The sequence below is a fragment of the Notolepis coatsorum genome (assembly GCF_963971535.1).
Source record: "Notolepis coatsorum genome assembly, chromosome: 16".
NCBI classification, from domain to species: domain Eukaryota; kingdom Metazoa; phylum Chordata; class Actinopteri; order Aulopiformes; family Paralepididae; genus Notolepis; species Notolepis coatsorum.
In genome coordinates, this window is record NC_140180.1 from 17,281,976 (window position 1) to 17,305,680 (window position 23,705).

Sequence of the window (23,705 nt, forward strand, 5' to 3'; positions counted from 1 at the left end):
AGTGTCTAGTGTCAGAATGTATAAATATACCTTTGTAAACAGTCAGATAGTTAAATTGCAACTGGGTAAAAAGAAAGATGCCATAATGTTAGAGGTTAAACTAGAACCAAATGAAAGCAGATAACAGTCAAAACTATTTGGATTCAATGCTATTGCGTGACAAATATTGGATGAGTTGTTTCTTCGAGGAATGAAAGGTTGAACAGTTTCTGAAGATAGTTGTGTGTACTTAGAACACTATCACGGACCCCTGAGCACTTTACCAGCTGTCCCACATGACACATGACACACATGCAAGAGTGACCCTGACGATTGTGCATGCTTCTAGCTTGGTAACAACAACTGAACTTGCACGTAATAGAGGTTATATTTGTCCAGGGTATCTGCGGGGTATTAAAAGGAGAATTAAATTCATAATTCTCAATTATGGCCGTAAAAGTTAAAACGGGATCATTTTAATTGACACGCAAGTGTCGCAAGTGCAGCCGCCAGTTCAGTGTTTCTATGTTTTTTGTTTTATTTTGCTAGTATGGTCGTGAAATTGGTATTTACATGCTCTAAGTGGTATTAAGAAGGTCTTAAATTGAACTTGTTGAAACCTGCAGATACCCTGTTTTCAATTTGAATCTGCTTTCAATTTGAATTGGCTTTGTACTGTCATACCGTATCACAGAACAGGAACAGTACTGTACTCTTAATTGTGTTTTTCTGAATAAATAATGTTCGTAGGGTATTTCTTTGATTAATTTGAAGAATTAATTCTCACACGCACAACTGTCACAATAGTCTAACGGACAGCACCAGACATTCCAGAGACACCAGTCTGATTGTTAGCTGCTACCAGGTCACTCTGTCAGTTGGTTTGTCAGTTGGTCCACAAGAATTTCCCAACCCTCAGCCCTGAGAGGCTGAAATGGAGGTCAAGTGTGTATATGTGTGAAGGTGTGTGTGAAGGTGTGAAGGTGTGTGTGTGTGTGTGTGTGTGTGTGTGTGTTCATGCCAATTAGCTCAAAGGGGGTGTGGCAAAGGGAATGACCTAAAGCCAACATGTTGCAGCTATTGTGAATGTGTGCTTGTTTATATATAACCAAGGCCATGTCTTGTCATGATATTTTTAAAAGTAGATGAGGTCCGGGCGGCCGGGTAGCGCAGCGGACTAAGTGTCTGTCTACCACCACAGAGACAGTGCGATTGAATCCAGCTGTGGTGCTTCCGGGTTGGCCGACCGTCCATACTAACACAAAACAATTGGCAGTGTTAGCGGGTGGGAAACCCGGCGAGGGTGGGTCCTGGTTGTTGTAAAACAGCGACTCCTACAGTTCGGTCGGGGCGCCTGCACAGCAAGGGAAAGATCTGGAAGAGGTAGTGTGACCTTCCACACGTTACACTCTCCCAATGAGAGTCCACGCTGCCAGGTGAAAAGAAGCGGTGGGCTGGGTACACATGTGTCGGAGGAAGCATGTGATAGTCTCCGCCCTCCCGGACCGACGGTAGGGGGTAGAGTGCGCAACGACCAGGAAGGGGATTGGGAATTGGCATAATAACAACTAACATTGGGATGGGAGACAAACGGAAAAAGAAGGGGGGAAAAGATAATAAAAAAAAATTAAAAAAGTAGATGAGGTCTGCACTTTTTTTTCAGATGAAAAGTCTTATAAATCTGACGTATGAATTAGTCTTATAAACCTTAGAGTCTAATAAATCAGATAAATGTATCTGAAAGTATTGCAGACACTGGGCCAACACATCGTCACCTACTAAATAGAAGTGGGTGTTTTGCTGCTGTTATCTTGGTTGTGATGCTGTGTTCTAACTTCACACTTCAAACTGCCTGTAAAGTGAACTGAGTGGAGGAATAACTGTAGTTCTTGCCGTTGGGAACAATACAAAATAATTCCATTAATGTTGTGAGAGTAGTCTTTTAACTGCCCTGATCAGTTATCAGTGTTTCCCCTAGGATCTTTTTCTGGGGGGGTGATAGGCCCCCCGAAACTACGGATACGTGGTGTCAACAGTGTCATCATAGACTTGCGCAGTAAGGCGGTTGTTAGTATCGGTGCATTTGTCTACACTGAGCTGAAATGAAAGTTGGGACGGGCATGCGTGGCACACACACACACACACACACACACACACACACACACACACACACACACACACACACACACACACACACACACACACACACACACACACACACACACACACACACACACACACACACACACACACACACACACACACACACACACACACACACACACACACACACAGAAAGGGAGAATGGCTGCGTCTCCGTAGACCGTGCCGCGCCACCGCTTTAAAGTCGTAGTGAAGATAGATTTATATGAAAACCGATTTATGTATAATTTAGCTAGCTCTCCAACGTTACTGGGATTAAAGCAAGCATAATTTGTTTTTAAAACATGGTACACCATTTGACCATTGTAACCATTGGCAACCACCTTTTCTGGTCAATATATTTATTGAGCTTTCTGACACGCAGACAATCACAAAACAGGCCATTAGACCACACAGTCTCAAAGAGGAAGGCTATAATAGAATAGAAGTACTTTATTGATCCCCAGGGAAATTCAGCACTACAGATCGCTCACAATAAACATTTAGGTAGTAAATTTGATCACAAAAAGAATAAACATTTAGGTGGTCAAAATCCCAAATAAGAATAAAAATACAGTCTGGGATATACATTCTAACATATTACTTGGAAAAGAAACACATCCTCCTCACAGATGGTGTCATAGTTTTGCACTTCCCAATATGCAGTACAGCATCATATACGTTTAACACACCCAAATACACAGACCAGTACAAAAACAAACAAATTAAACAAAGACAAAACAAAAACAAAAGCATTACGAAATAAGATAACATAGGTAAATAAAAAAGCTGGTTACCCCCTGTACAGTACAGCATCCCTGACACTTACCATGCAAAGTGCCGACCTGCTCATCGGGAGCAATTAGGGGGTTAAGTGTCTTGCTCAAGGACACTTTGACACACGCTGCCCGGGAGGAGCCGGAATCGAACCGGGAACCTTCCAATTACCAGACGACCAATCTGCCTCCTGAGCCACTGTTGCCCCCGTGATGTTACTCTTCCACTGTGACTTGCATCCAGTAAAAAGACACAGAATTATCAGATTATCTTTCATACGGTATATCAACACATTGTCTCCTCCGACATGGAGGACAAATTGTAAACATTCCGTGAAAGGCGTCTCATTACGATGTCTTTTCTTCCCCGCCTCCAGGCCCACTTTGTGTCCGCGCTGACGGTGGTCTTCGTCAACTCCAAGTCTCTGTCCTCCATCAAGATGGACGACACGCCGGTGGACGACCCGTCCCTGGAGGTGCTGGTGGCCAACAACAGAGACACGCTGAAGCTGCTGAAGATGAGCAGCTGTCCTCACGTCTCCCCGGCAGGTCCGTGTACACACTGCTAGTGTTGTCAAAAATAGCGATCTTTCGATACATATCGATTCTGAATATTTAAAACAGTTTCAATACTCATTTCCCGCAATATCGATATTTAATTATTCATTAAAAAATATATACATAAAATACATTTTCTTTTTGTATAAGGAAGTTGCATTGTTTATTTCAATACCTGTAATAGTACAGTAGTCCACACACACACACACACACACACACACACACACACACACACACACACACACACACACACACACACACACTCTCTTAGCTGTCCATCGTGTTCGATGATGACGCTTGCTCCAGGGATGGGGAGAGGGGGGGGTGGGGAGGGGAGTTAGCGACACTGCCGCTGGTGCCACTTCTCGTGGGCGTTGAGTCCGATCCTTGAGCCGCACACCCGTCCACAGATGGCGCAAGGGAAGCCAGATACCTGGGGGATGCCAGCCGCCCGCTGGTGTCGTTGCGTGCATTTTCTTTTTGTATAAGGAAGTTGCATTGTTTATTTCAATACCTGTAATAGTACAGTAGTCCACACACACACACACACACACACACACACACACACACACACACACACACACACACACACACACACACACACACACACACACACACACACACACACACACACACACACACACACACACACACACACACACACACACACACACACACACACACACATTGCATTCAGTTAAGTTGGAATATGACTGTAATACAAACAGTTCAGTTTGTCAGGTACATGCAACACAGATTACAGTGTTGACATCTGTCTGCTTGAGAAAATACCATGTTCTGCAATAAAAATGATTGAAGTGAGATGAACAGTTATTTTTAAATGTGTGATCTAAAGATAAACAAAGGGTTTTAAAAGTGTTATATTTATCTTCTCTTATAGTACCAGAGAGAAGCTGAGGAGAATCAACCAGCAACAAAAGCAAAATCTATAAATATATATATATTTATCTTTTTTATCTTCTTTTTTTTAACATTTTCGGTGGTATCGAAAATGGTATCGAATATCGATACTTTTCAAGGTATCGTATCGAAGTTCGAAATTCCAGTATCGTGACAACACTACACACTGCAGTGTTGTAGTCGGGTCACCGAGTCCGAGTCGAGTCTCGAGTCCCCAGTGTTCGAGTCCGAGTCCGAGTCACCAAAGAAGAGCCAGAGTCGAGTCCCCATTACCCTAGTCCGAGTCCAAGTCATCAAGGTTGAGTCCACTCCACTCTGGCAGTCAACAAGCTGACATACAAATGAAAAAAGGTCTACATTAAACATGCCCTTGCACAAAATTAAATAATGTTACGTATTAATATAGCCATCAATATCGTATGCCAAATGATTAGGGCCTATTACAAAAAAATTATTTTCCGAGTCCGAGTCCGAACCTTCCAAGTCCGAATGCGGTCAATGATTGAGTCCAAGTCCGAGTCATCAGTGCTCAAGTTCAAGTCGAGTCACGAGTCCTGAAAATCAGTCCAGGACTCGGACTCAAGTCCGATTCCTGGACTCGAGTACTACAACACTGACATACTGTATACACATATATATATATATTTTATCAAAGAGATGTTTTCTACCCAGAAGACAACACAGCTTCTTCCTCATTTGAAATTCAATAGCAATTGGCATACAAACCTTAAACATTACTGACACCTTCCCCCTATACACGTTGTGGAAGATCCTCGATGGCTTTGTGCCGTCAAGGAGGGTAAACGGAGGCGATGTCACTCGCCATCGTGTGCTATGAAGAAATTGGGGTGCAGTTACAACATGTCCGCATTAGAAGGCTTTATAGAAGATTATTCATATAATATAATATCTTTGATACACAGGAAAGGCTGGATTGATAGCGATGTGTATATAGGCTCAATCCCAACAACCCCCACTTGGCCCTACCCCTCCATTTTGCATGTGGTAGGGTAGGGTGTCCCGGTTGCGTCTATTCGAATCCTAACGCATTTATGCTTCCGCGTTCGCGTTTTGCGAATCTGATTGGCCACTGCCGTTTCTGGTGCGATCTGATTGGCCACTGACGTTTCTGGTCATGTGACATGTGCGCCAAATCGTGTGACGCGCCCATTTCTGCCTCGACCAGCAGCAAACTACCTAATGCCTAGTTTATCACTGGTTAAGCTTAGGCGACTCTTTCGAAGTTGGTTAAGGTTAGAGTTTGGAATCAGGGCTGGCGTTCTATCGCCCTGCTCTAAGACAAACTCTAACCTTAACCAACTTCGAAAGAGTGCCTAAGCTTAACCGGCGAAAGAACTTGCCGTCACACGATTGGTGCGACCAGACACATCAGTGTCCAATCAGAGCGCAAAACGCGAACGCGGAAGCATAAATGCGTTAGGATTCGAATAGACGCGTCCCGGTTCCTTTGTGGATCAAGGAGTAGTGGTCATGGCCCTCCAACTGGCTCTCCAAAGTGTTTTCAGATGCTGACTCGGAATGTAGGGGTAGAAGGGAGAACATAAAGGACTTTGCGTTTCTGTAGTGATACGTGTATATTTTGTATGTACATAATATGGATATTTTCTTTTTTTTCTCCCCATTTTCAAATGTTCTCCCATCCCAATTTCGTATTATTCAATTCTTCCCTCCCCTGTCTTGAACGTTGCTAGACTATGCCTCCCACTGGTCGGTTGTAGTGAGGACAGAAGCCTTACATCACGTGTCCCCTCCGGTACACGAGGAGGCAGCCTGTCGCATCTTTTCACCGCAGCAGCTCGAACTCTCAGTGGCGAGGAGTAACGCGTGGGAGGCTCACGCTGCCCCCGTTACTTCCTGCTTCCGCCGCACCGGCTTTCCCACCCTCTAACACTTGCCAATCGCTTTTTTTCGATCTCACTTCTCTCCAGATGCACACCGTTCCAAAAATTATTACAGCGGTTTCCACTGCTCTAAATCAGAAAATTAAAGGTTATTGGTATCTTTTCTTTTTTTTATATTTGATATTTTTATTCGTTTTTTTAGACATTACAGTAGACAATACGAACGTGACATACATACACTTATCGACAAAACAAAAAAAAAACAGACCAATACCAAAAAATATGTAGGAAGAAATATATAATAATAATAATAATAATAATAATAATAATAATAATAATAATAATAATAATAATAATAATAATAATAATAATAATAATAATAATAATAATAATAATAATAATAATAATAATATATATATAATATATAATAATAATATATATAACATAATATATAATAATAATATATATATATATATAATTATATATAATAATAATAATAATAATAATAATAATAATAATAATAATAATAATAATAATAATAATAATAATAATAATAATAATAATAATGATAATAATTTAATTAAAAATTAAAAATTAAATAAAAAAAGATATGTATATATAAAAAAAAGATAAAAAAATGTAAAGTTCTCAGAGTATTTCGTGTTACAGAGTCGTTCCTATACAGTGTCCTTGTTTCAGGAGGTGAGAGACGTAGTCAACCGTTCCACATACGAGATAAAGGGTTGCCACACCACATCAAATTTCCCACTTGATCCCCGTAAAGTATATTTAATCTTTTCAACTTTTAAATGGAAAATTACATCGCAAATCCACCTGCCAAATGAGGGAGGATGTTCATCTTTCCAGTTCATAAGAATGAGACGTCTTGCTAGAAGGGAGGAGTAAGCGATGCAGTTCAGTTGTGCTTTTGGTAGATGTAAGTCGTCGGAAAGAACACCAAAAAAACCCAGGTTATTGGTATCTTTTCACGGTGGACACAATAGTTGTCAGTTTAACAATCAGAAACTGCTGAACCGGGCATTACCGTGCCTCATTCCAGATTTGTTTTCTTTGCGGCCGGGATCAAAATGTAGGAGTAACTCGCAGGTGTTGCGGTGATATTGAGGAAAAACACTGAATTGTTCTCTCCTTTTGATACATACCGTACAATAAATATGTAGGCCTATCATTATTATATGTAATTACACTGTAGGTTACGTTTCTAGGCCATGCAAAAACCAAACAGGCCGATACGTACAAAATACACGTATCACTACAGAAATATGTACAGTAAATCCTTTTTACTACTGATGACGTAACAAGTGGTGTCCCATTTCCTAGGTAAAGATTTCAACCCCTTCCCCTTGTAGCTCTGTTCTGAAGGGCCACTCTTAGGGCACTCCAGGGGCAGGGCCAAGGGAAGGGAACTGGGATTGGCCCATAATAGAACTGTCTGATACAAGGGCGGGCATGTTTCACTTCACTGAGGCGTCTGTAATAAATATCATTCCTTGGGTCGGCCAGTCCTTAGCTCGTCTTATCAGGATTGTAACGGACTTGATAATCAAGGGATAAGCAACAAGTCTTAACAACCGTTTAATGCACACCTACTCGTTGATTATTCCGCTTATACCATTTGCCAACAATAAAAGCATCCGTACAATGTCGGTATTGGTTTTCAAAAAAAATTATTGGGGGGGGGGGGGGGGGGGACCTTGCATATATCGGTATCGGTTGATATCAGTATCGGAAATTAAGAGTTGGACAATATCGGTCTATCGGTATCGGTAAAAAATCCAATATCGAGCATCCCTATAATAATAGCACTTTATGGATGTGAAGTACAATTCTGTGATTGTTGAGAAGATATTTTAATGAACACCATAAATGAAGGCTTTCTTTGAAAGTAATGGCCGCCATCCATTCGAACAAAGAATTCTATGAGCGTACCGCACCTACTGACACTGTCCCTCTTTATTTGAAGCGCAAGTCTGCTGTAACTCTTTATTGTCGCAGCTCAAGTTACATTGCGAGTGTATTGCACCCCATACCTCCCACTGGCTCAGTGAAGTTAGGCCTCCAATAATATTAGCCTTGTGTGCCATGAGGAACACAGGATACATGAGAGATTAGATTCGATTCTAAATGTATGGCCATTATACAGCACAAGTACTGTACAATGAAAAGAAGTTTGGCATCCAACCAGAGTGCGAATGTAACAGTAAAGTGCAATAGTAATATACAATGTACGGGTGATTTAAGCTGGGTATAAAATATATAAATGAGTACTAATGAGTAATAGCGCTAATCAGATGTATGTACAGAGTTGTAATATTAATATGTACAGTGATACAGGTATAAAGACAGTATGGTAGTAAGTCATAATGGCCAGCAGCGTATAGTAAGAGTAGGTAAGGGATATGTACAGATATAGTATCTACAAATATGTAAAAAGGATTATATGCAGGTATGTACAGATATATGTAGATAGTTGTATATACGGTAAGAATAAATATATATACAGTATATACTGCATTATTGTACATGCTATCATACAGAGTTATATGGGTTGTATGCAGGTGTATAAGTAGGTATATGTAGAAGGATTATATGCAGGTATATTCAGACAGATAAGGATATATGTATGTATGTATGCTGTAAATATAAATATATAAATGTATATATACGGTATACACAGCACTATTGTACATGCTATCATACTGAGTTATATGGGCAGACTATAGTATGAGGTAGGTGGATTATTATCATTACTATGATTACAGAGTAGGGCAGTTGGTAGGTATAAAGGTGCTCATTCAACGCATCTCTATGATAGGATGGTACAGTACTTATCCATTCATTCATCCAGAAATGTACTCAAACTACTTTTTTATGTTACTTTTAATGTTTGAATTTCTGCTTTGGCAATAAAGTGCACATGTATGTCATGCAAAATAAATCTCTTTACATTTAAGTGTTATTTGTACTGTAAGTGCGAGTAGTGTCTCACAATATGAAACGCTGAACTGTCGTGTACCAAACACATTTGTTACAAAAAGAAAAACATTTTAATTGAATTAACCAAACTTGTGGAATTAAAAGAGTGTTAAACAATATACAGAATATGAGAAATGTGTTTATTGTAGGGCTGTACCGAATGTCACTTTTTAACACTTTAACTGCCGAAGGTTAAATTCATGATATACCATCCCTTGCCAGCTCTATTTGTCTATGGAGAAGTTCCCCTTCTTTGCAGGGCTATAACTTTTTAAATTCTATTGCTAGATTGCCATTATTAGGGCCCATTCAATGTCCTATATGTATTGTTCAGGGTGTATGAACGTTAAACTTTTTCATTCACATATTCATACTAAAATATGGTCTAAAGTATAAGTATGTTTTTATCTTTTTCTGCAGCTTTCTCCAGAACGTGATTTATAGCTCCAAATGCATTATATTGATGATGAAATACAGTTTGATAGCGATCTGTGCCAGATAAAAAATGTCAACTGGAGGTACTTCTAGAAGTTACTACACGTCATCTGATGTTGACCGGATGGGCGAGGGGGCGTTTATAATTCCGTGGGCAACGTTATACCATTCATCTAATGTGGGTCATATGTTCATCATAGCAGTTAGTAAAGAAGACGTTAGAGAATACGCTGAATCTTACCGTGGCTTCCTCGCGCCGCTGGACGATGAGCGTGGAACTGAAATATTCCTATTATGGGATGTAGAAATATCCGATCCATTTCCAGGTTGTATAATAGTATATACGTCCAAATAACGTTGTTTATTGAGTTAGGGCGAGCGATCTATTATCCAGTGTTTCAAGATGGAGTCGCAGGAGCTATAGAGAGTGGCCGGACCACATTTGGATGAGTACTACTGGTTCAAAGGGTGACTTCCTGTTGGGCGATCTGCCGATCGGCCACCAGATGGCGCTCTTGAACCGCTAGAGGGTTGAGAGGAGACCAGCACTGTGTCTCAGGGCTGCGGAGGAAAAATATGATTTCGATCACAGATTTTTGAAATATTGATATTAAAGACGAGTTAGGGCGTCCTCGGCAACTTGAGCATGGCTAGGAAAGACGCCTAAACACGTTTTCGGCACTTAAAGTGTTAACATTCAAAGCTTCTATTGAAGTATTCGAACGAAGCTTCGAATGTCAAAAAAAATAATTATTATAGTTTTTTTTTTAAACTAAATCCTCAATTTGAATAAAGTGATTAATCTGATTAAATGAGTATTTTTTTTTATTAAATCAACTTTCTTTAATGAATATAACTCATCAGTTTCGTCAAATATAAATAATCCAATAAGGGCACGGTTGGTACGAAAGTGATGGTGACGTCTTATAGTATAATATTATAATATTAGTGTAGCCTAAACTTTATCTGCAACTTTGAAGAAAAACCCCATTGGTTTAAACAGATTGAATAGACATATACAAAACATATTTATAAAAAAAAAAAATTGAATGTTGATTTAGAATTCGAATGTCAACATTTAAACATTATGATCGAAGCTTCGAAGCATTCGGTACAGCCCTAGTTTATTGTTGAAGCTTTAGGGCTTGTGTCCATAGCGGAAGTTTTTTTCAAGGCGGACCGCTTTGAAAAGCAAACTGCCGCGGCTCCCCCGCTTGCTCGATGTTGATTGGTCGGTCGGAAAAAGTTACCTTGATGACGGGCGCTCCTTTCCAAAAGTTGAACTAGTTTCAACTTTAGGCGCTGGGAGCGCTCCGCCCCAAAAACGCTGCCGCCGAGAGCGCTAAAACGCGAGGCGCGGCACTGAGAAAAGGAGCGCGCCTGTCGCGTCTGTAGCATAGAAATGAATGACAGAAAGGAGCTGACAACTCATAAAACGTCCGCTGTGGACACAAGCCCTTAGACTTCAACCATTTTTAAATGTTGACGTGGCTTTCCTCTCTCCGCAGGGATCCTCTGTGTGGCCGACCAGTGCCACGGACTCCGGGAGCTGGCGCTGAACTACCACCTGCTGAGCGACGACCTCCTGCTGGCGCTCTCCTCCGAGAAGCACGTCCACCTGGAGCACCTGCGGGTCGACGTGGTGAGCGAGAACCCCGGCCAGACGCACTTCCACGCCGTCAAGAGGAGCAGCTGGGAGGCCCTGGTCCGCCACTCGCCCGAGGTCAACGTCGTCATGTACTTCTTCCTCTACGAGGAGGAGTTCGAGCCCTTCCTCCGCGAGGAGACCCCCGTCACCCACCTGTACTTCGGCCGGGCGGTCAGCAAGGAGATGCTGGGCCGCGTCGGCCTCCACTGCCCGCGGCTGGTGGAGCTGGTGGTCTGCGCCAACGGCGTGGAGCCCCTGGACGAGGAGCTGATCCGCATCGCCGAGCGCTGCAAGAACCTCACGGCCGTCGGCCTGGGCGAGTGCGAGGTCACCTGCAGCGGCTTCGTGGAGTTCGTCAAGACGTGCGGCGGCAGGCTGACTCAGCTGTCCATCATGGAGGAGGTGCTCATCCCGGATAGCGGCTACAGCGTGGAGCAGATCCACAGTGAGGTGTCCAAGCACCTGGGTCGCATGTGGTTTCCTGATATGATGCCCACCTGGTAGACTGACGGCAGGCACGTGCACACATAGAGCCCAAGGGGTGCTTGAGCACCTGCCTTTTTGAGCCTCATAAAAAAAGTGCCCTTTTTGAAAAATCTTTTATTTTTTTTGTTGTCGTTACGCATATAGACTGCCCTTCCAACTGAAAAATGTCAGGATAGAATCAAAATATTAGGTAAAGAGAGAGAGATGCCCCATATTCCATTGCAGTTTGCACGGCCTCCTCAGCGTGCCTCTCCGCGGACCTATATATTTTATGCATAGCGTGGGTGGTGATGATGATGATGATAGAAACCGCTGTGGCGCATACAGTTGAATGCTGGTATTACACTCATTGAGGGACACGAAGAAGTCAAGTCCGATGGGATTTGGGAATCTCAAATACAAATCGGGATTGGAATAAAAAATGCATTTATATTAAACAATACAGAATATACAGCACTTCTTGGGGTCTGTAGGGTGAGCACTTATTCCCTCCCCCCTGAACATTTACGGAGATGTATGGGCCTTTTAAGTCAGTGATAAAAGTGTCTTTCAAGGATAAGTGAGCTCCTGCACTGATTATTATAGTTCAATATTCAATATTTGATCACCAAAACCCCCCAAAAAGCATAAAAAGGGGGGCCCCCCGCCCGAAAAGGGCCCTTAAAAATCGGGCTTGCGCACTACGCGCGCTCGGTTAAAACACACACAGGTATAGTGCCCTTTTCAGCCTTTGAGCACCTGCCCCTCTAAAGTCCTGTGCACGTCCCTGACTGACGGAGTCGGAGAGAGGCGGGGGGAGATGCGTTGCACGGACAAAAATACTCGACAGACTTCTGCCTATCTGGTATATACTGTATGCATCTACAGACTTCTGCCTATCTGGTATATAATACTGTATGCATCTACATCTGATATTTGTTTTTGTTTTTGTTTAACCTTTATTTACCCAGGGCCACTGAGCAACTCCACTGGAGCAGTTGGGGGGTTTAGTGCCTTGCTCAAGGGCACTTCAGCGGTAGATATATACTGTACACGTCTCTACAGACTTCTGCCTATCTGGTATATACTGTACACGTCTACAGACTTCTGCCTATCTGGTATACACTGTATGCATCTACAGACTTCTGCCTATCGGGTATATACTGTACAGTGTGCACATCTACAGACTTCTGCCTATCGGGTATATACTGTACGAGTCTACAGACTTCTGCCTATCGGGTATATACTGTACGTACGCGGCCACATCAGGTTGCATGTCCCATCTTCACACCGTAGATGGTCAAGAGAGCGGTGAAAAGAGGGGGAGGAGGAGATTATCTCCAAGGTGTTTTCTGTCTGTGTCTCTGGTTGTATTTCTTCCTGCTGTAAATCCATCGTAAGATTCTCACAAAATGTATGATGATTTCTCTCCAGTTACAGTTAACGCTACACTACAGACGGTTAACGCTTTCACTACCACACTACTACAGACGGTTAACCTTTCACTACCACACGTGGTAGTGAAAGGGTTAACCTTCTGTAGTGTGGTAGTGAAAGGGTTAAAGCTGCACTATGGAAGATTGGCACCCTGTGGCCATGAGAGGTAACAGCACCTTATTTAAAACATGGCGGATAAGAGAAGATGTCACCAACAAAAAATAAATACATTTCTTCAAGCAAGGCTTGAATGACTGTTTTACATATGTTGTGCATATGTTCTACAGAATATGGGTTTTGTGACGCTGGTCGTGCCCGACCAGAAGAGCTTCACTGTGTTTCATTGCATCGCTGTTGGGAGGGGGTTTCTTTTCAGGCCAACTTGGCCCAACTCAGTGATTTAGCTAAATAAGCGTTGTTTTTAGCTGCGACCAGCAGCTCTATAGCTAATAGGGATGGGCATTTTAAAGAAAAATCCAGATAGATTGATTGCATGCTATACTCGATTAATCGTGTATTACTCGAAAAGGGAAAAAAAACGTAAAAAAAAAAGAAAATTTTAGAATTTTATTTATTATTATTATAATTATTATATTATTTTTTACTTATTTTTGTTCATTCACGTATATATGTTTAAGGAAACCAACAAACAGTTATAATCTCACACATACATGTGAAAATATATGTAAAAAAAAAAATTATAATAATAAAAAGAAAATCATAAAAATTTATAATTTCGATTCCCCCCCCCCCCCCCCCCGATTTTTCTCATAGCTACGAGTAATCGATTACTCACGCCCATCCCTAATAGCTCACTCTGTTGGTTGGTTGGTCCACAAAAGTGTCCCCACCTTCTAGCGGCCACAGTCTTCGCCCTATAGGAGGCTGACATTTGCCCTGGAGGTCGAGAGCTTGTGTGAGGGGGCGTGTGTGTGTCTGTGTCTGTGAATGCATGTGTGCATACGTGGTCACAGCTATTGTGGATTCATGCTTTCTTTTAATTAAAAAGTTCCATAGTGCAGGTTTAAAGTATGAACATTCAGCTTTTTCCCCCCTGTGTGCATATAGATATTCTAATAGATTTGGGATTTAAATGGTGACTGAACATAATTTTCTTTGATGGAGCAGTTTGTGGGCCGTTCATCATCGTCACTTTTTAACATGGTCTTGATATACAGTCGACCCACACAGTGCAATATTTTAAAGATGCACTCAGTAAAATGTGAATGAGGACCATGTAGACTCAACCGTGTCCAATAATTGCGTGGCACGTAATGTAATGATTGAGTCTACACAATCCTTACTCAACATTTTGAACTATTGAAAATCCTATAGAGTGCTTATCGTTCTTTTTGCATATATATATATATATATATATATATATATATATATATATATATATATATATATATATATATATATATTTTTTTTTTACTATTTGGATGGAGCCACGTGTTGACCTCGGGGGCAGCTGGGTATTATTGCTGGCTCAAATACTGTGAAAATCAACATGAAAGTTGTCTGCAGTTGACTTATGTTTTTATATTTCTCCGTTTAAAAGGGGAGCTTTACTGCAAATATCTAATATTTAGGTGTGTGTTATATTGCTATTCTTTTACCACATGGAAAAGTCTGGTTTTGTGCAAAAAAAGTTATTTCAGTACATTACAAAAGGCACACAGTTTCCAGCGACAACTTGTGCCACAAGATGAAAGTGTTTGTAATATCTGTCTTGAATCCATTGATTTGTCAAATCTGTCTTGAATCCATTGATTTGTCTTAACTTTATACTAAATACTAAATACAAGTACGTTTGTTTATGTTGTGGAACTATTCGCTGGCACAAACAAATCGCTATTGTGCATTTGTTTTATTTTGTTCTCAATAAAATGTATGGTACGAGTCACCGATCCATTTTCTTGTGGCTATAGCAGACATTTAATGCAGTTAAGCATTTTACCAGTATTTTGGTTTTCAGATTTTCAGCCTGGGTTTTCCAATGACATTGTCCCGTTTGACCTTTCTGCAACTCCACCATCGAACACTAGAGGGGAGCACAGCTCTAAAAAAAGGAGGCCATTCAATGTTATATAAACATTGTATAATGAAGTATACCAATGATGTCTCAGTCAGACCTTTTCAGACGCGGGCTTTGGCCACAGTTCAGTAATATAGGAAATGGATTTCATATTTATCTTTTTTTCCTTTTCAATTTCAGTGTTTTCTTAATATATTCATGATATCCTGCATGTTTTGAAAAGGAGACATTGTTGTTACTAAATAATTTAAATAAGTCACTATTTTCATATTTATTACCATGGAATCTTTTACAACAACATACAAATATACACATATATATATTTATTTATATATACATATTCACAGGCTCAGCCTTAAAAACAACACACACCATTTTGTTTTCTGACACCATCATACATAACTGCCCTAAATATAGACAAATTAACTGAAAATACCATAACTCTGTGTGCCATCTGCAAACCACAAGTGCACCATGATCAGTTTGGAGCTCGGATGAGGCATGCCGCCTCACAGATCAAGAGGCAGAGAGTGACTATCTGGGGCAAATAATTACACTCGGGTGTCTAGGTGTGAGGCGAATATTTTAAACGGACTGAGTGCTTTGTTCTGGAAAAGTGACGTTTTGTGTTTTTTTCTTCTTCTTCTTTGTGGAAATGCGGGTACTAGCGTGACTGATTGGGTTACCACTGTGCTCTGAAACCCATCAGGAGAGTAACAGGCTTATGTCTTGGCTGTGGAGGCTTGTTACAAGCAAGCGGGGGCCTTCTTTCTCCTCAAGCGTTCCACTACAGTATGGAAACAGCAGCCCTAATGGTTTGTTATAGGACAAAGAGGGACAATTTGCCACTTTGACAAACAGCTTCTCTCCCAGTTTGCGCTCATATACTGTATCGTAAAGAATAGGAAAAAAACAAACATTAAATAACATTTTACACTGGGACATATCCAGATATGAGCCAGTTCAAACATATTGATTCAGTCTCAGTGTTGGAACGGCACAGTAATAAATAACGGTTAGTAGTACAGTGAGTCTTTCCCCCCCTTCAAGTCAACAACGTACTAAAGGGTTCTCCCCGGTCTCCCCCCGGACTCCGAGGGTTCTCCGAGCTTACGGGGGGGTTCCTCCACAACTCCTCTCCGTGAAGACGTTCAGCGTGATGTCGTCGTCTCCCGTGGCAACGAAGGGGCTGGGGGACAGGGGACAAGGGTCCCAGAGGGAGTCCGTGGTGGAGGAGGGGGGCGAGGGCGGGGCGGATGGCCCGGAGCAGCGAGCAGCCGCACCCCCCGTCCCCCTCAGACTCCTCCACTCCTGTATCCACTGTGCCCTGACGGAGGGGTCCAGTCGGTCCAGATGCCTGGCTCGTGTGAGGGGGGAGGGGTTGAGAGTGTTGCTCAGCACGTGGAACATGTACCTGGGGGGGGGGGGGGGGGAGAAGTAGGCCAGTGAAAAACATGCGCCCCCTTTGATGTAAGTCAGAGCGTTCTGAGCAGCACTCTGAAGATCAGCTCATTCAGAGGCGTCAGAGAGAGAGAGAGAGAGAGAGAGAGAGCCAGGCTGAGCGGCTGTTCTGTCATTCCTTCCTGACCTTCACTATTTACGTTCTTCAGTTACAAATAAACGGTAAAGACTAGGCATTTTTGGAGGCAGGGGCCTCTCCCGCACCGAGGTACCTCTTCTTTTATGTATATGCCCCATTTTAAGTGAAGTTGATGGTAAACTAAAACGTATATCCAAAGAAATACACCACATTCTTAAGATAACACTTCATGTATGACAGGGCAAAGGGGACAGGCACTCTACTGTATCTGTGTGCATGTCTGTGTAAAGAGAAATGCTTCTATTAAATGTATACCCACGGGAGACACTGAATCCTTGTGTGGCGTTCATTACAGCTCAGTGATTTTTCTTTTTATAATAGCAATCATCAATTGATTGAGCTGTAATGAACACAAAACAAGGATTCAGTGTCCTCCAACTGCATGACTGGAATACATTTAAATGAGGATTCAGTGTCCTCCAACTGCATGACTGGAAGACGTATTCAAACGCATTAACTCTCAATAAACTGTCACACTACATTAATGTGTGCCAAACTGTTTAGAGTCGTGGGACATATGTGTGAGATTATGTGCAAAATAAATCAGTCTGCGAAGTGTCCCTTTAATGGGAGGGAGGATGGAGGATGGACAGAAAATGGATGGACAGATGGTAGTACCTGGGCAGCAGAGCCACCACGGTGGTGATGATGCAGACCAGGTAGAAGATGGGATCGGCCATCTGGTTCTGGAGGATCCAGTATCCGTCGCACGTCACACAGATGGCGCTGTAAGCCAAGGTCACGATGAAGTACAAGGCCACGCTGCCCAGGATGACCGCCGCATGGATCACCGTCTGAGAGCCGAGGAGAGAATCACAGTCAACACATCACCGGAGTCAACAAGCCCTCGACGACCTTAGAACCTAACATAGACATTCTAGATGGGCCCGAGTGTTTCTCCTGTCGCAGTGTTTGCTTAGCGACAGCGGACGGGAAATAGGCACTTTTTCCAAAGTGACAACAATAATGTTTTAAAAGCAGAGCCATTTGGCACCAGAGTTTGGCAAGGTTGGATAGTATGGCCGGGCGCCGCATTGTGGCCACATAGAGAGTCATAAGTCTCACTGACACTCTGGAACTCTTTTTGAAACCTTGCTGTACAAACTCTGGTAATAAATAGCTCTGTCTAAAAGGACCCATGTTAATTTCCTGTTGCAATGTTTGCTAATGCAATAGTTGACAGGAAATACATTTGGGCTCAAACTGTTCCCCTAGCAACGGAATTCCAGTGAAACCGTCTATAATCATGGGCCCAGGCTGCTCCCCTAGCAACGGAATCCCCTAGCAACTAAATTCTACTGAAAAGGTCTACGTATACGAGGTACGTTGAAATAGGAAAACAGAAAAGATTTGTATGGCAAACACGGTGAAGTATTGTAATTGTACGTCTGATAATAAATGTTTCTCCTTTCTCTTATATTAATTGCACGAGTAAACACAGTCAAAGATACTATTTAATATTTTCTTAGGCTGCCATCAGAAAGTGAATAAAAGATGTGGGGGCTTGTTATGGTACAACGGTAGGCCTACTCAGAATTATATTCTAGGATCATATAGATATAGGTTACTGTAGGTCCAACGACACCCACCCATTGCTTGATCTCTATGGACAGATGCAGTAGTATGGTGAATAAGGACACCGTGTTCATTGGGTTTCCCAGGGTAAAGATGTCAACGTCTGAACCTTGGTAGGTCTGGAAGAGTAAAACATAGCGGTCATGTTATTACTGTACATACAGTAGGAAGTAACTGAGCGATGACATATCAGGTTACATTGATAAGAGTTCATCCAGGTAGGATAGATAAACCGTTGCACAATGTATGACAAAAGATTTAGCTTTGAACCCTTTCACTACCACACTACAGACGGTGTGGTACTGTAGTGAAAGGGTTAACCTTTTGTATTGTCGCAGTGAAATGGGTTAACCTTCTGTATTGTCGCAGTGAAAGGGTTAACCTTCTGTAGTGTGGTTGTGAAAGGGTTAACCACTTGGTAGTGTGGTAGTGAAAGGGTTAAATCTCTCTTACCCAGTAGGGGATGAAGAAACACACGAGACTCTGGTAAAAGGCATCCAGGATGGTGATCCAAAATGTTGACATCTTGTATTTCTACACACACACACACACACACACACACACACACACACACACACACACACACACGCACACACACACACACACACACACACACACACACACACACACACACACACACACACACACACACACACACACACACACACACACACACACACACACACACACACACACAACAAACAAACAAAAAACAGGATGTTTGTTAAAAATACGGGATATTTATGAAACTTAATCCAAATCATACTGCATCTCACCAATGAGCATCAATTGGCTATATAGAGTTCAAGGTTTAAGTTTCAAGTTTTGTTTTATATGAATAAAGACCAAACACTATACAAAATATACAACACATACAAACTAAAGTACAAAATGCAAACAATGCAAAAATGCTAAAATGTGGTAGAGAGGTAGTGCAAATCCTTTAGTAATACATAGATCAAATATGGTGTAGTGTTAAAAAGTGTCATACTTCAGAGCTAACAGGGTAGGAAGAAAACGTTTACTGTCACTGACCCCTGACCCCTGTCCAGTCCTATACAACTCTGGGAGGCCCAGCAGTGTCTCCGCAGAGACATCCTTGTCCACAATCCCAAACATGATGGGCGGGGCTGAGGTGAAGAAGAGGTTGAAGAAGATCAGCAGCCAGTTGTCTATCATGAGTGTGCCAGAGAAGCCACAAAAGAACTGGTACCAAAACAGGAGATTGACGTAGGCCTGGGAACGATTCAGATTCAGATTCAGACACAGATTCAGATACAGATACAGATACAGATTCAGATTCAGACTCAGACTCAGACTCAGATACAAATTCAGACTCAGATTCAGACTCAGATTCAGATTCAGATTCAGATTCAGTTTCAGTTTCAGATTCAGATTCAGATTCAGTTTAGATTCAGTTTCAGATTCAGATTCAGATTCAGATTCAGTTTAGATTCAGTTTCAGATTCAGATTCAATTTTGTATCATCCAATTCTACCCTCCCCTGTCTCGAACGCTGTTAGGCCATGCCTCCCACAAGCCGGCTGCAATGTGGACGAAGCCTTACATCACGTGTCCCCTCCGGTACTCGAGGAAGCAGCCGTCGCATCTTTTCACCTGCACAGCGCGATCTCTCAGTGGCGGGGGTCTATGTGGGAGGGACACGCCGCCCCCGTCGCTTCCTGATTCTGCTGCGCAGGCGCACCAACCGACCTGTAGGAGTCGCTGTCCACAACGTCCGATCCCCACCCATCAGCTTTCCCACCCCTAACACTGCCAATTGTGTTAGTATGAACGACCAGCCAAGCTGATAGCAATGCGGAGATCTGGGCTCGAACCCAGCGTCTCCTGCATTGGTGGCAAGCGCCTTGCCCACTACACCACATAGCCGCCCCTAAGAATGGCCATTTCTTAAAAGATATAATTTTTATAGAATGTAATAAAAAAAATTATGTCAGTAGTCTTGCATTGCCAGACCTACCACTGTTGCAGTCCAAGGGAAGCAACAGTTGTGATTGGAGGATCAAGAAAAGAGGGCAAGGTTTGAGATAGGTCAATTGTCAGTAAGGCTGAGACGATATGCCATTTGGAAGAATCGATAAATCGGGACCAAATTATTGATAAATATCGATATTTGTATTAGTATTAAAAAAATATTATAATAAATGACACTGGCACTTTTTTTTTAAAACAACAAATGTATGTTTATTTTGCAGCAATTCTTTGTTGTTGCCGCCATCTTTAGTGTTACAGATTTCCCCATTCAAAACTACCACAGTGATCCTTCTCATTTTATCCAGGTGGTCTCTGGATGTGATGGAGGAGTGCACTGCATATTGAATGCACAGTGCAGAGTTGCAATTCAACTGAATTTACATGAAATGGGGATGTTTTAAATAAAACATGCCACAATACCTAGTATTTTAGTATAGTAGCCTATAAAGTATTACATTTTTTTTTAAATTATTTTCTTTACATGCAAATATATCGATATGTGACGCCACTTATCGATATCACGCAGTTATCGATAATTATCGATATATTGATAATACTGAGTAATTGGTGATGCAAGGGTAAAATAAAAGAACGATCAACCTGTTAAGCCGTAAGGTCCCCCAATTGGGGGATCCTGCTTTTCTTTATCATAAATCTATCAATAGAAACCATATTAGATCCCAAATTATCATATCATGGGGTATCATTGGAAAGCCACACTCATTGGCTACAACCCTGTCCAAAATCTTTCGAGATCGCCAAATGATTGACGGAGCTAGAGCCCCCGGAGGTCGGGGGTGGTAATGTGTACTTTGGTGCACACCTCACATATCGGCATGTAACTCGAGAACGGCTGAACGGATTTTGTCACCTGAAAGGGCAATTGACAGGCAACAAATAGGGCTTTAATTCTATCTATATATTGTATTAAAATAAATGCACACCCGAGCCGCTAGAGGTCGGCAAAGTGGCGCGTAGCGAATCATCCTCATGAGGGCCCACATGTTTTTTTTTTAATTATTATTATTTTTTAGCCAAGAGTAAAGACCATAACCCTATCAAAACAGCAGTCAAAGCGGCGGTTAGGTGGCCGAGCGGAGATTGCGTTCGTCACCAGCCCCGGAGCTGTGAGCTGGATTCGCCTGTTCGAATCCAGCTCACAGCTCCGGGGTTGTCACCAGCTTGGCTGGCCGTCTGCACTAATACAATTGGCTGTATTAGAGGGTGGGAGAAGCTGGCGGGGTGGGTCCGGGTCGTTGTAAACAGTGACTCCTACAGTTCGGTCGGGGCGCCTGCTAAGCGCGGATAGGACTCGAGGGGGATAGTGTGGTCCTCCCACACGCTACGCCCTCTCGATGAGAATCCGCGCTGCCAGGTGAAAAGAAGCGGTGATTGGCTGGACGTGTGTCGGAGGAAGCACGTGGTAGCCTCCACTCTCCCAGATTATCTGACTGTGGGGGGTAAGTGCGCAGCGACCAGGAAGGGACTGGGAATTGGCATACGACTAACATTGGGATGGGAGAAAATCGGAGGAAAATGGAGGGGGAAAAAGACCAAAAAAAAAAAAAAAAAAAAAGCAGTCAAAGTGTATATTTTAATTTTTACCGATGTTACCAAAGATTTACCCAAAATAAGAATTTATCGAAAAAATGCTAATTATATCTCTTTTATCGTAAAACCGTGAGGAAATGACTAAACCCAGATTTAACCCTGCCATTGGAAAGAGGAGCCTTTTCCCTATCCATAGATGTATGATCATAGATGTATGATTTGGCCATAATAAGGTCAAGGTCAAGTTCAAGGTCAAATATGAATTTATAATTAAAATCGATCATCATTTATCATTTATTAACACTATGATCGCCGCGGACGAGTTTTCACGTCATTCCGAGCCGTGCTCATTCTGCCGAAGACGCCGTAACTCGTCTTTGATGTCAATATTTCAAAAATCTGTCATCGAAATCATATTTCCTTTCCGGAGCCCTGAGACACACTGCTGATCTCCTCTCAACTCTCTAGCGGTTCAAGAGCGCCATCTGGTGGCCGATCGGCAGATCGCCAACCGGATATTAACCTTTGAACCGGTAGTGCTCATCCATATGTGGTCCGGCCACTCGCTATAGCTCCCGCGACTCCATCTTGAAACACTGGATAATAGATCGCTTGCCCTAACTCAATAAACAACGTTATTTGGACGTATATACTATTATACAACCTGGAAATGGATCGGGCATTTCTACATCCCATAATAGAAAAAAATCTGTTCCACGCTCATCTGCCAGCGGCGCGAGGAAGCCACGGTAAGATTCAGCGTTATTTTCTAACGTATTCTATACTAACTGATCTGATGAACATATGACCCACTCTGGATGAATCATCTAACGCTGCCCACGGAATTATAAACGATCCCCCGCCCATCCGGTCATCATCAGATGATGCGTAGAAACTTCTAGAACCACGTCCAGTTGAAACTTTTTATCTCGCACAGATTCCTACCAAACTGTATTTGATCATCAATATAATGCATTTAGGGCTATAAATCACGTTCTGAAGAAAGCTGCAGAAAACGATAAAAACATACTTATACTTTAGACCATATTTTAGTATGAATATGTGAATGAAAAAATTTAACGTTGCTACACCCTGAACAATACATATAGGACATTGAATGGGCCATAATAATGGCAATTTAGCAATAGAATTTAAAAAGTTATAGCCCTGCAAAGAAGGGGAACTTCTCCATAGACAAATAGAGCTGACGAGGGATGGTAAATTATGAATTTAACCCATGGCGATTAAAGTGTTAATTAGCTTAGATTTTTTGTACACTTGATCTCAATAAGGTGGTGAATGAGCTCATGGAGCGAAATCTCTTTGTTACAATTCTAACATGGTGTTATTCACCGGCACAGATGCAAAAAAACATCATAATTTATATTCTCCTTTTTTTCATTACAATTTACTCAAGCCTAGTAACAGACACAGTATTTATGACACTGGGAATACATACCCCCAGGTCCCTAGATGTTCCTAGATACCAAGAACATGCAAATTGACCTTGTAGAAGTGGAGAAATCTTCCATTTACTTAGGCATGTACCTTTAGGGCGAAATTTCTGAAAATAGGGACAGCTTAACAGGTTCAGTTGATGATCACATCCAACTCGTCGTACGTGTCCCTCTGAACTCTACGCGACCCCATCGTCACCTGTCACTGTGTTGACATTCCCTGTACACTTGTTGTATTCGGTGGACAAAGTGTTCCCCGGTGACGGTTT

The 23,705-nt window shown here is 42.1% G+C and overlaps 2 protein-coding genes across 2 annotated transcripts in view; one reads left to right on the forward strand and one right to left on the reverse strand.

Annotated features, from left to right (window-relative positions):
• The window catches only part of fbxl3l (F-box and leucine-rich repeat protein 3, like), a 28,883-nt gene extending 16,874 nt beyond the window's left edge, over positions 1-12,009 (forward strand). The window contains exons 4-5 of the mRNA XM_084331783.1: positions 3,275-3,446; positions 11,179-12,009. Of these exons, the coding sequence (XP_084187909.1) occupies positions 3,275-3,446; positions 11,179-11,822 (816 nt within the window). The 3' untranslated portion in view covers positions 11,823-12,009. The remainder of the gene's footprint in view (positions 1-3,274; positions 3,447-11,178) is intronic.
• Positions 12,010-15,514: 3,505 nt separating this feature from the next.
• Positions 15,515-23,705, reverse strand: part of atp10b (ATPase phospholipid transporting 10B) — a 49,759-nt gene continuing 41,568 nt past the window's right edge. The window contains exons 17-21 of the mRNA XM_084331736.1: positions 19,469-19,669; positions 18,887-18,967; positions 18,448-18,552; positions 17,477-17,652; positions 15,515-16,672 (exon numbers count right to left, since the gene is read on the reverse strand). Coding sequence (XP_084187862.1) covers positions 16,369-16,672; positions 17,477-17,652; positions 18,448-18,552; positions 18,887-18,967; positions 19,469-19,669 — 867 coding nt within the window. The 3' untranslated portion in view covers positions 15,515-16,368. The remainder of the gene's footprint in view (positions 16,673-17,476; positions 17,653-18,447; positions 18,553-18,886; positions 18,968-19,468; positions 19,670-23,705) is intronic.